At 41.7% G+C, this 17,646-nt stretch overlaps 2 protein-coding genes and 1 non-coding gene across 3 annotated transcripts; all 3 read left to right on the top strand.

Annotated features, from left to right (window-relative positions):
- Positions 1-1,421: 1,421 nt before the first annotated feature.
- Positions 1,422-3,228, top strand: limd1b (LIM domains containing 1b). Its single transcript, XM_042507026.1, has 7 exons — positions 1,422-1,455; positions 1,592-1,693; positions 1,961-2,028; positions 2,138-2,200; positions 2,700-2,830; positions 2,990-3,041; positions 3,145-3,228. The coding sequence occupies exons 1-7, from the start codon at positions 1,422-1,424 to the stop codon at positions 3,226-3,228; spliced, it is 534 nt and encodes a 177-aa protein (XP_042362960.1).
- Positions 3,229-3,908: 680 nt separating this feature from the next.
- Positions 3,909-9,330, top strand: nrm (nurim). Its single transcript, XM_042506736.1, has 4 exons — positions 3,909-4,074; positions 5,872-6,065; positions 6,177-6,353; positions 7,528-9,330. The coding sequence occupies exons 1-4, from the start codon at positions 3,924-3,926 to the stop codon at positions 7,840-7,842; spliced, it is 837 nt and encodes a 278-aa protein (XP_042362670.1). The 5' UTR covers positions 3,909-3,923; the 3' UTR covers positions 7,843-9,330.
- trnak-cuu lies at positions 4,335-4,407 on the top strand. Its single transcript has one exon. It is a non-coding gene; the product is annotated as a tRNA-Lys (tRNA).
- Positions 9,331-17,646: the final 8,316 nt, after the last annotated feature.

Genomic DNA, 17,646 nt, shown 5'->3' with positions numbered 1-17,646 from the left:
TAGTGGAGTTAAATGAGTGTTTGACAGATAGTTAACTCTGACCTACTGAATGCAAATCAGGAGACACTAAAAGTTGTGTAATGTTAAATGGTGTTACGAACACTTGTCTATTGTGTGTGTAAGACTGATAAGTTCCAAGATTGTGAAATATTTTGTCTTTCGTCAAATCTATCCAAACATATGTTTTTCATTTTCATCATCCTGTTTGCTCTCTTGTTCTTCACCTCTTTTTTCTCGATTATTTTAAAACAGATATAAATAAAAAAAACTTGAGACATACAGTAAATAGGGGAAGGAAACATAAAATAAAAAGTATACTTAAAGAGTCATTAATGAATGTATAAAAAAAAAGTTCTGCTCACTTGGCACAGATACCAGCTTTTGTTTTCAACTGTTATTTGGGCGTGTCTGATTCTGGGTCATGAGATATAAAATGTCTAAACAGTCCACAGTCCACACGAGGGCAGTAACACAAGACATATGAGCAGCCTCGGGTTATGATGTGCGAATGTTTTTATGACTAAAGGTTGCAGTAAATATTTTAGCACCAGTCATTTTCAGGGGATTGCTCGTGAAATGTAATTCGGCACTGTTTCTGATGAAGACAGATATCTAATGATACATCAATATTCTCATGACCTTGTGTTGGCTTTTTTACTTACTTAAAAGATCTGAAAGTACATTGACTTACAACTTTGAAGTACTTCTGCATTGCCAGATTCAGACCAATAATAAAGAATATTATCAAGACATAGACTGTGATGTAAAATCCAAGGATAAGTAAAACTTATCTTAAAACTTTACCACCCAGCAGAATTTTAAAGTAATTAAAATTAGCTCCAGATTTACCAACAATGGATTTACACATTAATTCAATAATTAGAATCTGGTGATATAATATTTTTGGCCTGACACTGGCCTTTCTGCATAATGAGTCCTTTTATTTTAGTAGTGATTTTTGCATGATTTTTACTTGTTACAGAGTATTTCCACCTTTGTAATACTGCAACTTTTATTTAAGTACTCTTCCTCGCTGCAGAACCGCAGGTGCTGAAACCAAGAAAATTAGTTATTCTTAGTGCAGAAGTCACTTCAGTTTTTAAGCATTTTTCTCACATGACAATAAGACCCGTTTGTATGAAAAATTGTGAATAATCTTATTTGTGCAGATCCACCAGAAGTATCGAAATACTGAGTTTTAATTTGAGGTAAAAGAAAGTTATCCTTGTCTACTGCCACCCTCTCAGCCACCCTGGAGGGGTCAGGCGGTCTGAAGAGTCGCTGCCCCCAAAAACGCCAAAAGCACTGAATGCAACACCCATAAACACAGAGAGCAGCTCCCCTTACAGCTGTCTGCACCGCACGTAAAATTAGACCCCCAGACGGTCGTACTGTAGTCTGTGCAGAGACAACTGTAGGAGATGGACCCAAGTTATAGCTCCAGTCTGTACTTTGGTAAGGAAGAAAAACACTGAATATTTACCTTTCTAACAGATGAGAGTTACAGCATGTTTGTTGTCAGTCTGTAAAGTATGTTTTCAGTCAATGAAAGCGGGTCAGCTTTCACAGTTTCTTTGTGTTGTGTATTCAGGAAGCTGTACAGGCTGCAGTAAAGCGGTGTACGGCGAGGGCAGAGCCTGCCGGGCGATGGGACATTTATTCCACAACGCCTGTTTCACCTGCAGCGTCTGCAGTGAGTCCCCTTCATGTGACTGTGGATGTTTTTGGTTCCAAAAATACCTCAAATCTCCTCAAAAAAATGAATTTAAATCTTTTATATTTCTGTTTTTAACATTACAGTTTCATAAGTTACCAGTAAACACTAAAAATTGGGTATTATTTAAGAGTTCATCACTCAAAAACTCAGTTAATCTCTATTTTTATGGCTAAAATGATCATTTAAAGATAACTTTATGTCACATTATGGAAAATATTCAACATATTCTTTGTCCATGTTTAGGTGAAAAGCTCAGCGGGAAGCCTTTTTATACAGCGTCAGGAAAAATCTACTGTGAGAATGATTTTCTGGTGAGAATATAATGGCTGCATGCACAGTTACAATGTTGTATTGTATTAAAATGTACAACAAATAATAACCTGACATGTTATGGGTGATTTGTTTTGTTATTTAATGTAGTACTCAAGAGTTCATCCATCCCCGGAAGTGTGTAACAGCTGTGGATATTTAATCATGGACACGGTGAGTGTGAATCTATTATTTATTATTATTATTATTATTATTATTTATTATTATTATTATTATTTAACCATTATTGATGCTTAAACATGAAAGCAGCTTTCTGCTGTTGTTGCTTTATACACAGGTAGTTAAACGCAGTTGTTTCCAACACAGGGGTCATAGGGGTCATAGGGGTCATAGGGGTCAGGGTTAGTCTACAAGGTTACAAGGTCGTGAAGAAATTTGATATCATCGTTTGATATCTGTCTTCAGAAATAATACTGAATTTAAAAAGAAAGAAAAATAGAGTAAAAAGTAATATAACTCTCTATCAAATGTCATGGACTAGATTAATTATTTATAATTATTGATAAATTAGCAGTAAATTAAAATAGTCAAGTAAAGTAGAAGTGCTTTAAAACCGTAGGCTGCTCATAAGTACAGTTGTTTGGTAAATGCATTCAGTTACTTCCCTCTGGCTCTTACACGGTGTAAAGACGAGCTCATTTTACATCGTCAGGTCCTCCAAGCTCGTGGGAAGTCTTACCACCCGTCCTGTTTCCGCTGTGTGGTCTGCAGACGGAGTCTGGAGGGTCAGCCTTTCTCTGTGGACGCAGACAGCAGAGTTTACTGTGTCAGCGACTACTACAGGTGAGTCTCTTATACAGGATGAACTGTGAGCCGAGCCCTTTGATTCACACCTCTGGCAACAGGTGAAACCAAACCCTGCCAGACGAGCCACACATGAGACTGGTCACACCCACAGTGACTGTGAGTTTCTGTGTTACTGAGACTTCTTTGTGGTTTCAGGGTCCGAGCTCCTCTGTGTGCTGCATGCAGGGGGCCAATACTGCCAGCCGAGGTGAGCTGACGTTATTGTTTCATCAATGGAAAATAGCTGCAACTGATACTCTAGTGTCTGAGAAATAACCAGAACAGTTTTCTCCATGTGTTGGTTGTTTCAGGGATCTACAGAGTCTGTTCGAGTGGTATCATATGACAGAAACTACCATGTGGAGTGCTACAGTGGTGAGGTTGACCTCATCTGACATCTCTCTGTGTTTTTTTTTCCTGCATTGTTTTTTAATTGTAAACCATTAAAAAGATAAATGTTTAAGTTGATGAATTTGTAGCATTTTGAACAATTTTCCTGTCGCTTTTGAAACGCTTTTGTTCATTTGTAAATAAACAGAACAAACATTCACAAACAGCATCCCTCCTATTCCAGATAACAAAACTTTCTCATTAATGGAGAAACTTACACCAACATATTATTCGATAGAAATATGCAACAGTGCACAGCAGTTTTACAAAGAACTGGATAGATATGAATATATAGGGCCCACATCTTTATGTCCACTAAAGATGAAAAAAGCATAAAAACAAAATGCAAAATGAGATTCAACATATAAAACATATAAGGCACATATAGACATATTTTGTTACCATCTCTGTACATAATTGCACATTTTCTTTATACATTATATTGTGAAGTTTTGCACATTAGACAATAATTTGCACATTTCTGCACCAAACTGTTCTGCTCTTTGTTTGTAAAACAGATATATTGCCTATTTTGCAACTTTTTTTCATAGTTTTTGGCTGTTCACACACTTTATGATGTGTGTGGCTCTCACATGGTGTAAGACGTGGTTCCACAGCGCCACACTGTGTTAATATTCAGCATTACCACAAACTCCCGGAAGAAACCAGTGTTGGTAAATGAAGTTAAACGCTGATTGAAATGGCGTCAGTCACGGTACGTGGCTGGGCTCTCTGCACCGTGTCTCTGCTAAACTTTGCGTTTGTCTTCGTTTCCGGCGCAGACTTTATCCGATTTATATCATTTCGAGCCATTTACCACAACATCACCGGGGACACGACACTATGTCAAGGTAAGCTGCTGTGCTGCTGTTGGGGGGAAGTTATGTGACTTTAGTGGAGCAGTTATCAGTGAGCCACAGTTTACATGAGACGCCTGTCGCGGCTTCGTTATAACACTTAGCCACGCTGTAACAACAGCTGCATCGTACATCATTTATAATATGACTAAAATATGGTTCATAGTCAACAAAAAAGCCCCTAAAGAAATTGTATGACATGAATTCTCATCACTCATAGTTGAAATTACGTCCACACGCCACAAGGGGGCAGCGCCCGGCTAGCTCAGTCGGTAGAGCATGAGACTCTTAATCTCAGGGTCGTGGGTTCGAGCCCCACGTTGGGCGGATAACCTTTTTTCAGCTGGTTGATCTTTTAACAGACACACGTCAAAACATTTATCTGTTAAATAGAGTCAGCAAAGGATAGAGAAAACAGTTGAAACGACTGTTTTTTAATCAAAAACCGAAGATGTAGCTTATTTTGGCAGAAATTACTGATTATTTTGCCCAATTTTAGTTAAGCTTCGGTGTTAAGCTTCAAGCGACCTCTCTATGAGGACTAAATACTTACTAGACCCCGGAAGTGTGTAACAGCTGTGGATATTTAATTGTGGACATGGTGAGTGTGAATCTATATACTGTGTACTGTGCATACTCTCACCAGTGTTGCAAGAATACTCAGATATTCAACTTAAAACCACAGTAGAGAAATACTCTGTTACCAGAAAAAGTATTTGAAATATGCTAAAAATGTACCAAAAGTAACAGAACTTGTACTCATTATGCAGAAACACCCAGCAGAGTAATGTTTATATGTAATTCTGTTATAATTATTCATGGTTGCATGGAAGCTTCGGCGTGAGTGGGTTTGAGCCACGTCAAGCGACCTCTCTATGTGGACTAAATACTTACCAGACACTAAGAAACATATAATTTTTTTTAATTTAACTTTTATTTCTTAAATTCAACACAACAAGAGTTAGAAGGAGGACAACATTTTTGCTTTTCTTCTGTGCAATGGGAATTTAGGTTATGTGGAAGCCATACTCGAGTAAAAGTACAGATATTTTACCAGAAAATGACTTGTGGACTATGTTAAATAAAATAAAGTATTAAGGTAAAAGTGCAATTAAATGCTATTTATAAAAAAAGAAAGTGTTCAGAGTTTTGAGAAGTGTATTTCTTATTATCATGAACACCATCTTGGAAATTGAGCCTACATTACACTTTAAGATTTTTTTTTGTTTTTATTTTACCTTTTTTGCAAAGGGGAAATGTATTGGTGTAAAAGTATATATTTAAATGCAGTGGTATAAAAGGGAAAGTTGGCAGAAATGTAAAAATTCCAGTTAAGTACAGATACGTCCAAAAATGCCTAAGTACTAAAACCTTAAGTACTGCATTAATACCTTTTTACATTACACTGTTGCTTCTTTTTAGACAAAATTCACTGGTTATTTGGCTTGAATTAACACTCCAAATTAAAAATTCAACACAGTGAGAGTGAGAAGGAGGACTACATCTTTACAGTGAAAGAGGTCCGTGGTTCAATGAAACTCTGGGTTGTGTTTGTATATAATTTTGCAGTAGCAGTGGATGTTTAATGCTTGAGTGCCTACAGACAATAGTTGTGTGTTCTCACTGCCTTCATGTATAATATTGTGTAAATAGACCATGACTGGTTAGTTACATTGTGCAAAAAGACTGCACATTGAAATAAACTCCGGTAAATAAACCCTGATGCCCGCTCAGGGTTAACTTTAGGTGCAACCCCTGATCAGGATTTGACCTTTTTTGCTCTGATGTAAGACTCCACAGCGTGGTCGGCGGCCCTGCAGGACGGCTCTGTGCTCGGGTCTCTTGTCGTGGATCTGGGGCTGCTTGCTCTCTTCATTACGCAGCACAGTCTGCTCGCCTGGTCACCTGTCAAACAGGCCCTACAGTCAGTGCTGGGGGCCCTGAACAGGACGGCATACTGCTTCACCACCGCACTGACACTCCAGGTACAACAAAACAATTATATTGCAATATTTTACTGATATTTTACTACATTTTGCAAGATTTCAGTTATAGTCGAACACCCTGCATCATTATCCTGTTTCTTCCTGTGGTAGATCTTGATGCGTTACTGGCAGCCTGTGACCGGCGCCCCCTGTCTGTGGTCCGTGCGTCATGCACCCTGGAGTATCTGGTTCCCTCTGCTCTGCTTCAGTCTGCACTTCCTCTGCTGGGCGATCATCTGCAGCATCCTCATGATCTTTGATTACCCTGAACTGATGGGCATCAAGCAGGTGATTTGTCAGTCTTACATTTGAACTAAATAGCAAAACAACTGAAAGATGTCAGGAAACAAAGAGAGAGGAGGGGGTGATGTATAATGTAGCTGCCACTTTGAAACTTTACATCTCTCAACCAGGCTGTGGTGAAGGAGTGGTTGAGTTTAGGCACAAAAAGGTTAAAGTCATGGTCATGTTTTGGTTTAAAATACCCATGTGTGGGGGCAGAAGATACTGGAAACGCAGGGACTGGGTGGTGAAAAACAACTGTGAGACAGTGCAATGTGTCTGCAAAAAACACCCAGGTTTGGTGCTACGGACACTACTGGGAAAACGCTGCAATGTGCTGCTAAAAACACACACACACGTTTGGTAGCCGAATTCAGAACTACGTCCACCAGCAGTATCACCATTCAGAGGGAAGCGTGCGTTTATTCACGGATGAGAGGCTCGTGCTTAGAGATTAATGGTGTCCTCGTCGGCTGAGCTGTAACATTAGGTGAGCGAGCAGTAGATGAATGCGTCCGTCTTTCCTGAGCAGCGATGTAGTTGAAGGTTGTAGTTTGGTAGAAAGAAAATAGTTCCTACGTGGAAACTGTTCACAACAAAGTCTCTGGATTACATTCAGCTACCGGGTCGCGATTTCTGCAAAGAGACACTGCTGTTGAGTTTTTCAAATGTATTTTTTTGGCATTTTGAGCAGCACAAATCGCACCTGGTTCAAATATAATAACGAGAAGGACGACATCTCTACGGCCAATATCTCAAACCCCCTGCAAATCACACCGAAACAATCTAGACCGATTAATAGATCTACAGTTGAAAAATATGTATATTTGATTTGGTGTGAACTGTCCCTTTAAATTTACACAAAAAGATGTATTAAAATAGATTTTCTGACCTCTTAAATTGTGATTAGATTTTCATTACTACAAATCTGTGTTTACAGAAACAAGCCGAACTTCTGACCCGAAATGTTTTAGACCAGACATCATCAGGCTCAGATAAAAACATCAAGAGGATCAAAATTTCAGTTGATTCAGAAACGCAGATCAAAATATTCTCATTTTGATTTGATGCCAAAACAGAAAAAAATGACGTATTAGAAAGAGATCAAACATAAACAGACTTTTTATTGTTGCCGCTGCTGAACCTGATGTGTCTCTCTCCGTCCTCTCTGGTCTCTCAGGTGTATTACGAGTGTCTCGGTTTAGGGGACCCCCTGTCTCACAAGTCGCCTCGTGCTCAGCGCCTCCTGTCTCACCTCCGCCACCCGGTGTGCCTGGAGCTGGGCGTTGTGCTGTGGCTCCTGCCGGCCTTGTCTCTGGACAGGCTCCTGCTGTCGGGGACGCTGTCAGCCTACCTGGCCCTGGCACACTCTCTGGACAAACAGGATTTAGCCTATCTCTGCGTCCAGCTTAACAGGAAGCTGCAGCTCTTTGTGGAGCCGCGGCGGGGCAGCGCCGACATCAGCGCCGACATCAGCGACCCCAAGGAGAAGTGAAGTGACGGTCTGTGAAGGTGCGATGAGAAGCTGACTGCTGTCTTTAGAATTACCAGGAATATTGTTTTCAAGATGACTTCTCAATGAGCCTGGTTATCTGCTGCGCTGAAAGTAATGACACAACTTGACACTGAATTTTTTATTTTTTATTTTCACTGCCTGATTTTAAAGAGGGAGAGTTCGCTATTTAGGATGTTGTGTTAACTGTTTAAAATAATGAAATAGCTATATTTTTTAAGGATATCGATACATTTTGATTAAATTTATGAAAAAAAGATATATCAGGGTTCTTATGGTTCCTTAAAATCCATGGAAGTTTGTGAATTTTCATTAAAATACTTTTTTTTTTTTACCTGCAAGTAAATATAAATCCTTAAACATTTATATTTTTTAAAAAATACATGCTTAAAACTTTGCTTTTGTTTGCAATACACATAACAGTAACCCCAACAGATAAAAACCCTTGAAATCCTTGAAAGTTTGTGTGTTTGCATTGAAATACATTCTTAAAAGTTTATTTTATGAAGAATATAACAGCAAACCTGCAGGTAAATACCCCAAATCCTTGAAAAATTAATTGCATGCTTAACATTTTTATTTATGTTTGCAAAGAAGATAACAGCAACCCTGCAGGTAAATCCTTAAAATCCCTAAAAAGTGAAACATAAAAAAATTTAAGTCATGCTTAAAATTTGACTTGTGTTTGCAGAGAAGATAAAAGAAAATCTGCAAGTAAATGTCCTTAAAATCCTTGGAAAATTAAATACATGCTTAAAACTTAACTTTTTACTCTAACCCGTTTGTTGTTTGTGAAAAACAAGAGCAAACTTGTGAAATCCTTTAAAGTTAAAAATAAAATAATAATAAAATAATAATAATTGTACATGCTAAAAGTTATACCTGTCTTAACAAAGAAGATGAACCTGCAGGCAAATTTCCTAGAAATCTGTGAAAGTTTGTGAATTTGATGGGGGAAAAAATCAAGGCCTTGAAAGTTTTTTAAAATAGACTTTAATACATATGGGTCATTAAAAGTGCTTTTTTACTACACTGAATTTATTTTGTTTAACATGTTGTATTTTTTTATAGGCTGTTCCATGTCTCACCTGCAGGTACGCTGTAATTCTCTGCACACTTATTTCAAGTTTAATTGTCCTTAAAAAAAATGTCACACGGAGACGTCACACTGGCAAAACGCACAAAAAATGCAGCTTTTTCACAGATTTGCTATATGAAGCTATAATGAAAAAACAAGTTTCTCAGTGTTTCTGAGATTATGAATGTATTTCCTCACTTGGGATCACATCATGAACAAAGTGAATGCGGTTGGTATTTTACGCCTTTTCTAGACAAGTCGGTAATTCTTGAATTTCAATGTACTGTAATTTTTTTGGATTTAACATGTTTTATGCTAGCATCACTTTTCTGCACTGTGGCCTCACTAATAATTTTCAGTATTTTCAGTTTTCATGTACAATAAATGTAATAAGCTGCTTGCTGTCTGTTTGAAACATGTTTATTTCTTATTGCTGTTCATGTCTTCTTTTCAGGTGTGTTTCTTTTTTTCAGGGCTGAGACAACCCTGTCTTTCCTGCCAAGATAGTGCCATAAAATTCTCTGAGACATAGCTGCATTTCCAGGCAGAACAGTCGGATAAAAGGGATTGTATTTTACAGAGCCTTCACAGTATTTCTTGCAAGGCCCTTAAACTGTTTTCCTTGTTTTTTCCTTGTGTTGTTGAAAGTTTCAAAGTATCTGCAAAACATACAATACCAACATTTTTTTCTGGCAATTAGATTACATTATCAACATGTTGCCTTTATTTTGACTTAATTTTGGTTGACCATTTTCAGGTGGATTGGTTTATTAAGTTTTATATTCACTTGTCTTGTTTAAATAAGGTTTCAGTCCATTCCTCTGTTGAGTGTAAAGAGTATAATAGGAAGGAAAGTTAAATCTTGTGTTCTTGCATGAAAAAAAATCAGGGATGGAAATAGTTAAGTTTAAAAACTGCCACATGAGGGAGGCTGATCACGCCTGGTCAGGCAAACTCCTGCAGCTCTGCCCTGCTGACACCACAGCGCGTTTCACACACCCCTCCACCTCCACCTCTTTTCCAATTAGCCCTGCTGGGACGGAGGGATGAGACTCGGGTGGGGGTGGGGGGGTTGTTGCTCGGGCAGACGGCTGTGTTCTTTAAACGCCTTTTCTTAGGTCCGACAATATGGTGTGTGCCACTAAACTCTCCTGACAGAATTTAATGTAATTAAAGGATTACAGTGCTGCCGCTCCGAGGCTGCAAACATTTACTACTATACCGACCGACCGAGGTGTTTCCATGCTCTGCTGCACAGTCGGGACGTGGGGTGATTTGACCGGGTCTCTCAGCGTTTTAAAACCCTCCGTTTTGACAGCACAGATTAATCTGTTAAGTTAGGAGGTTTTCCGTCGAGCAGTGGAGCGTTTTACGCACAACCAGGACGCACAAGTGGAGATGACAAGAGCAAAGCCGGAGAGCATATACTGATATCTTTGGGTTTTGGTGAGTTTAATTTAACATCTCCGTCATTAATATCACTGTAAGGCAGAAACTGATTATGTGTTGCATGTGCATTAAGTGCTGCAAGTTCATTTGATGAAGTTTGATGTGTTATTCTGTGTAAAATATAAAGTTAGACTAAGATTGCAAACTTGTGTTGACACTGATTCTGCATTAATTCTCATCTTTATAAAAGCAATTAAAACACCTATCACTTTTTATTTTATTATGTCTGAAACCTTAAATTTTGGATGATGCACATTTTTATTTAACATGTTTGTGATTTAACTTAATAATTTCCCTATTTGCAGACAATTCCCAAAGACTCTAAAGAAGAACGACAACCATCTTGTCCCAAAATCTTTTTCTGTTATGTCTGTCTCCTCTCTGCCCGAATGGAAGCAACTCCTGCTGGAGAAAAAGAGGAGAGAGGAGGAGGAGCGAGAGAGGAGAGAGAAAGAAGAGGAGGAGAAGTTTGCCAGCATGCCCGCCTGGAAGCGAGGGATCATCCAGCGGAGGAAGGCGAAGCAGGACAATTTGGGTGACAGAGAAAAAGAAAGAGACGTCTGCCTGCTGCAGGTGGACGTCAGATCTGCGTCTGATGGTCTGAGTGACTTGGACAGTTTTGTGACAGTCAGTTTGGGAAGTGAGATGTCACTTAGTCCAGATCACGGGTTATGGCTCGATGGAGAGGTCAAACAAGCGAGTCAGGTGTCTGTGGAAACTATAGTCCCGGTTCATGAAAACCCATTTATTCGCACACAGAGTGCATGGAGGAAGGGCAGGGATGCAGAAGGAGGGAACGAGCAAGAAAAGGAGAAAGAAAAATTGAGCCCAAAGGGTCAAGAAGGAGAGTCGGGGAGAGGGAGCGATATAGAGCTGAAAATAGAGAGATTTAGAGATTTAAGTGAAGGACGGGAGAGGGAGAGGAGCAGAGACAGGAGTCAAGGAAGAGACAGAGAGAATAGCAACCAATGGAAAGAGTCAGTTAAAGATGCAGTCAGGGAGCGAGAGTTCCTCAAAGTCAGAAAAGACGAAGAGGACAAAGAGACAGATCAGCCAGCCAGTTCGTTTTCTCCCCACGTCCCTTGTCTTCGGACAATAAGAGCTGATAATATTATAATAATCGAGCAGGACAGGAAAGGCAGCGAGGAGAGAAGGAGTAGATGGAGGGAGGCGGAGAGAGAGAGGCCCGAGGAGGAGCACCAGGGGAAGAGAGGGATGAAGATGGACCTGAGGGAGATCCTGGCAGGAGGAGGAAGCATCACCGAGATCCGAGCCTCTGAGGTTCTCATCATAAAGCCATCGGCAAGCCCCGAAGAGAGGAGTCCAGAAGGAGGAGGAGGGAAAGGTTCGGATGGAGAGAAGTGTAGCATGGACGGGAGGAAGGAGAGTTTGGGCAGGGAGCTCAGAACAGACATGTCCTGGCTGAGAGAGAAAGAGAAGGAGAGACCATGGGGACAGGCGACAGTTATTAAAGACGACAGGAAGGACAGTTTGGACGATAACGTGTTCGTCGATCGAGGAGGGAGGGTCAGCCAGCTGCTGAGTAAATTCGGACAGCACCCCAAGCCTCCGTCCAGATCCAAAAGCTCTGACAATTTTCTCCGACCCGGGAGGAGAAAATACTCTGGAGATGAAGATGAGCAGCAATCTGAGGCGGACGTGAGGAATCTGCTGCTGAAAGGTGTCCCAAAGCGATCGTCCAGCTTCTCAGATCGTGTCGTCTCTGCAAATGAGAATGGTTTAGATGATGACGGGTTTTATGAGAGGAAAATGCGTGAAAGGATACATTCAGATAAGAGCGTAGCGCCGTGGGTCGACATTGCAGGTTTGGGGAAAGAAACCACGGCTAAGATCAAACCGGGGTGCGCCCGTCTTTTTGATAAAGACTGGTTTGGAAAACATAGAGATGGACTTTTTAAAAATGAGAGTGAAAAGACGGGGAACATGCAGAAGAGAAATGACGCAGATATCTCCACCCAGCAGAGGAGTGAAGTTAAAAAAGTTGAGCCTGTCGACGTGAGGGCGGGTGATACAGATGGAGACGAGGGGTTCACAGTGGCGTCGGTGAAAAACACAGAGGGAATCTCGTTTGCAAGAAGAGTCGCGATCAGGCAGGATGGGAAAGCAAGAGCTGGGGGAGAGTTGAAGCGACAGACAGGGGAGAAAAGTTTAGAGATGTGTGGAGAAAAAGATGCCGAGATTGAGGTGAAAGTTTGTGACAAAAAGGATATTCAGAGAGAAGAGGGAAGCTCGATCCCTACTGAAAGTTTGCAGAGGAGTCAATCAGCTTTCACAGAGTGCTCCAGTTTGCTCTGTGCGGTCACAGATAGAGCGAGAGACCCGAACAGAGGGCTACAAGGACATTACCTGCACTCTTTGTTGTCCCAACACACAGAGGAGCTTATAAGTAAAATAGAAAAAGTAGGAGACACAACAGTTTATAGCAACGAGAAAGGAGAACGGGCGTTCAAGGCTGCGTCTGAAATGCCCAAAGGATCAGATCAGGATGTTGGATCGGAGAGTTTAGTTCATGACGTAACCCCCAGATCTCCGAAAAGGATTGCACCCATGGGAATCCAACCAGGTCCCCTCGAGATCCAAATCCCCAGAAGTGTGTTTTACGTCGCCGAAGAAGTGGTGGAGAGAAAAAAGAGTGAAAGCGATGAGGGGCAAGACTGGGAGAAAGGTAAGGGGGTTGAGAAGAGGGACAGCTGGAGGATCGGGAAACCCCTGAGCCGCATCGAGTCCCTGCGAGAGAAAATCAGACAAAGGGAGCTGGAGAGGCTGAGACAAAGGGAGGCACAAGATGGAGGCGGGCGCGAGGGTGCGGAGACAAATGACACTCAGACAGACGAGAGGGGAACTGAAGTAGAGAAAGAGTGGGAAGCTGCAGCTCATATGCGGAAGAGGCAGATTGAAGTGGAGAGGGGACAGGAAGACGAATCAGCGCAGACAACCACGGCTACATTTGACGTCACACAGGAAGTCAGCGTGTTGAAAACATGTCCTCAGCTTCCTGTTTCTCTCCCGCACTCACAAGCCGTCAGAGGAGAGGAAGTTACAAGTGGGTACGGAACTGCTGCCTCCGAAGTTATCTCTGACGGCTCACAGATATCTGATGATGAGAGTGATCCCTTGAAACATGTGGAAGAAGAGCTGAGGCGCCTGCAGGAGACCAGAAGAGAAGAAAAGGAGAAAGAGGAGGAGAAGGAGCTTTCAGAGGAGGAGGAGGAGGGATATACATCGCCTCAAAGTCCTGTGCAATCTGTCTCCCCTTTGCCGTCTCATCCAAACTCCCTTGCAGCCATGAGTCGGATCTACAACCTGGAAACAGTTGGCTCAAGGTCGGGCTTGTGTCTGAGGGAGAGGACTGTGGACATCCCGGCAGTGCACCTTGTCAAAGTGAAGCCTCTCATGTCAAACGCACAGCAGGGGGACGGCAAAACATTCCCAGGTGAGGACATTTGTGGTGTTCAGACGATACAACGACAGATAGAGCAGTTTCAGCTAAAAGAGCAGGAAAAGTCTTCACCAAACGCTCCTCGTAAGGACAGAGAGACAAAACAGCAAAGCCCCAGAGGAGCGTTAAAGCACCAGGTGAAGGACCACGCCACACCTGAGAAAGCTCAAGAAACGTCAAACCCCAAAATGTCTCCTCGGCGTATTTGCTCTCCGACATCTCAGCTCAAACAATGTAGCCAAACTACTACCGCCCCCCCCTCGTTCCCCAGGAGCCAATCTCCGGACAATACTCTGAAACCCTCTGATAGCGCCCCGACGCCGGCCTCCTCCCCGAGCTCCCCATCTCCCGCCCCGTCTCCGAGCATCTCTCCATCTCCCACCCCATCGCCCACGCTCTTCTCCATCAGAAGTGCCTCTGGAGGTCATGTGAAGAGAGGTGCCACCATCACAATCACCCCAAAGAAGCCTGCAGGAGGAGGAGGAGTGACGGGGTCCACAACGGGATCTACAGCAGCAGGGTCGAAACCTGCAAAGACCTCGCCGCAGCAGGCCCAGGTGACCTCCACTGTACCCGAGCCAGTGAAGAAGAAGTACCCCACAGTGGAGGAGATTGAGGTGATTGGCGGATATCAGAATCTAGAGAAATCGTGTCTGATCAAGAAAGGAGGGACACCGAAAAGGGTGAGTGGAAACTGTTTTTTTTTGTTTGTTTTCCACTCAGATTAATGAAAACAGAACAACGGCCTTATTGTCCTCCCAACCAAACAAGCAATGGCACCAAAAAGCTGCAAAGAGATTATCAGCATCTTCCAGGAAACTGAAAGGAACAGTGTGTAAGATTTATGTTTTGTTTCCTGCCATCTAATCGTGAGGACTGCAGATTGCAACCAAAACATCTTTTCAGGAGGTTTTTCAGGAGCTGAATAGTCCACAGAGGTCCATCCTCTCCAAAACAAACACACCCGGTGATTTAAACTGTAAAAACACTCAATATAGCAGTTTCACGTCAGAAAAACAGTGTTTGTCTGACGCTCTTGTTGCAGAAGCTGCTAACTATAGTGGCCAACACAAAAACACAAAAACACAAAAACGTGAATGGCTCTGTAGAAATATTGTGGTGCAACATGGCAGTCATCTTAAACGAGCTCCTGCTGCCATGGTATATCTAAGAGGCTCATTCTAAGGTAACAAAAACATAACATTACTTATTTTCAGGTGATTTTACACTAAAGAAAACTTGTTAAATTACATTCAATTTCTGCCAAGATATCCACTTAAATCCTACACACTGGACCTTTAATATGTCATGTTGCAAAAAGGCAAACTGGAAGATTTCTGATTTCAAAATCTTGTCAGACTAAGCCAGATTTCAAAAGCACGGGCGCTCCCCTGCTTTCTAAAAGTCATCGGAGGTGGTCCAGAGGGCATCGCCGTCCCTGGTTGTCGAGCAGAATTCCCTCTCTCTGGGAGAACATCCCTTTTGATTGAGAAGTACGATCACAGACACCGACCTAAGCCGGTTAAAGCCTTATCAGGCACGACATCTTGATTCTTAGCCATAAAATCCTGGAGTCATCTGCTTTGCCATTTGCCTCTGTGGTCTGATTCTTTGCAGACTTTTGACTTCTACCCTATGATCATGATTTTACCATGCATATTTTAGCCTAACATGTGGGCAGCAGCGAAAAAAAGACATACTTTTGGAAGTGCAGAAAGACAGAGAAAATAAACCGATTGTTGCTTTGTTCCCTAGTCTAACTTTGCTCTTGAAATTAAGGTATTTACAACTGAAAAGTGTTTAATGTTGCACCCTTTAGTTTAAGCTTCTGTTGTAGGATTAAACCACAACAAATAGCAGCATTTCTCCATTCTGTTTTTACCCAACGTCACATGCGTGTCTGTGTGAATGCATGTGAAGACACCGTGCTGGTATTTACAGTAATTCAGTCTGAGCAGAATCGACTTTTTCTACAAACGAATTTCACCAGAGTCAAAGTTCATGTTAGGACTTTCTGCTTCCTCTTTTAAACTTTTCCTGAATCCACTCCTTGTTTGAGAAAGAGTGGGAGAGGAGCTCAGAGCAGAAATAAACCGTCTGTCCTTTGAAACACTATCCTGTGTGGATGCATCTGACTGTATTTATGTGTTTCATTGCAGCTGGCTGATTTTTTACAGGAATAATATTGATTTTTAATGTATTTTTTGCATATGAGTTGTTAAACTTCTGGTAAAGTCCCCTCAGTCAGTCACTGAGTGTGTTGCAGGCTGCTTCCTCGTTCCCTTGCCCCAATTCTGCCGTTTTTGTCGAGTCAGCCCTCTCTTCCCCTCAGACAAATCTCTCTTTGTGTCTTCTTGGCTGTTTGGTAGCGGGGGTTTGGTTTGTTAGACTGGAGTCTTGGCAGAGTCATTTTTGACCACGCTGACCCTCCGCAGCATGGCTGACTGTAACTGACAGCAGGCCGCCAGCTCTCTTAGTCTGACGTGGGTGAAGTGGAAAGAGAAAGAAGTGAAAATACCTCCACGATGGTCAATAGAAGATGACAGTTTGACAGTCATACTGGACGGATTTAAGAGCTTTTATTTAACAGAAACTCCCTGTCACACTGCGTGTTTTTGCTCACTTCCTCTTTCACACTTCACTTCCTCCAAACGAGAGACACGAGGAAGTGACGCTGTGCCCACTTTTAAATCGCCAAAAACGACTCAGACACCATCTGTTTAAAATGACTCAACTAATGGACACGAGTAAAAAAGAAACTGGAGTTTGATGCAGATAAATGAGTCCAGCTCTCGATCGGCTCGACGCGGTGACCTCTAATGAAATGAACAATCAGTTACCTTTAAGTCCGCTTTTAGCCGCCACTTTAGTGACCACTTTACGGCGGTGATTCTCTGACCACCTGTCGCTCTCTCGTTGATGTCCTTCAGACTGTTTGACGTCAGGCCTCCTTCCCTCCCCCATCTGAACCCATGCCATCATGTCACAGAGGGGGGTGACCTGCCTGTCCTCGTCTTCCTCCTCGTTTATTTTCCTCTACATGTTTATACTGTTACCTCGGACTGTCGCCCCATGAAAATCACCCTGTGTGGCTTGATTCAGACTCTTGAAACTTAAATTGAAAGATTATGATATTTTTTTCTCAATTGATTTTTAAGAATCTGACATTTTTGTCACAAGCTTATTTATTTATTTATTTGTTTGTTTGTATTAGAATTTTTTTGTCACCTTGTTTGTAAATGAGATGAATTTTTGGCGGTTTTTTTTCTTATTTTAAATTTAAAAATCTGACATTTTTGTCACAATCTTATCCATTTATATATCTATCTGTAGTATACATTTTTTTACAGTGTTTGTGAATGGGATGAAATGCAAAAAATGAAAAAAAAAATCTGACATTTTTTACTTATTTATTTATCTGTTTATATCAGATTTTTTTCCACATGTAGTATATTGTAAGCAATCCCATGCATGCTTGAGAAAGGAGTAATATTGTTTTCTTAAACTATAAAAGCCTAAATTGGCAGTAGTCTCAGTAACACTCCTCTGAATGCAGAGTAACACTTGACTGCACCAGCAGACTTGAACCTGTGAAGAACTGTGGTCAGATATGAATATAAATACTAACTTCCTGCTTGAAAACTTCCCTCTTTCGCTTGTTTATTCTCCCTCTCTTTCAGTTTCTGTGTCTCACCCGGTGCCTCTGCCGTCCTGCTGTGTTAGCCCCGGTTAATCGGGTTCAGCGAGGGAGGATTAGCCTCCTGTTCCTTAGCATGATTCGCCCAGCCTCTCTAATGCA

The sequence above is a fragment of the Plectropomus leopardus genome, chromosome 18 (genome assembly GCF_008729295.1).
Source record: "Plectropomus leopardus isolate mb chromosome 18, YSFRI_Pleo_2.0, whole genome shotgun sequence".
Taxonomy (NCBI): Eukaryota; Metazoa; Chordata; class Actinopteri; order Perciformes; family Serranidae; genus Plectropomus; species Plectropomus leopardus.
Note: the sequence above shows the minus strand (reverse complement) of the source record. Positions and strands in the feature narration are given on the sequence as shown.

Excerpts from the sequence above, each read along its gene's own strand:
- limd1b (XM_042507026.1), top strand. The coding sequence starts at position 1,422 with ATGGACCCAAGTTATAGCTCCAGTCTGTACTTTG. Across the intron at positions 1,456-1,591 it reads TAGCTCCAGTCTGTACTTTG|GAAGCTGTACAGGCTGCAGT; the intron begins GTAAGGAAGAAA and ends TTGTGTATTCAG. Across the intron at positions 2,831-2,989 it reads TGTGTCAGCGACTACTACAG|GGTCCGAGCTCCTCTGTGTG; the intron begins GTGAGTCTCTTA and ends TTGTGGTTTCAG.
- nrm (XM_042506736.1), top strand. The coding sequence starts at position 3,924 with ATGGCGTCAGTCACGGTACGTGGCTGGGCTCTCTGCACCGTGTCTCTG. Across the intron at positions 4,075-5,871 it reads GGACACGACACTATGTCAAG|ACTCCACAGCGTGGTCGGCG; the intron begins GTAAGCTGCTGT and ends CTCTGATGTAAG. Across the intron at positions 6,354-7,527 it reads AACTGATGGGCATCAAGCAG|GTGTATTACGAGTGTCTCGG; the intron begins GTGATTTGTCAG and ends CTGGTCTCTCAG.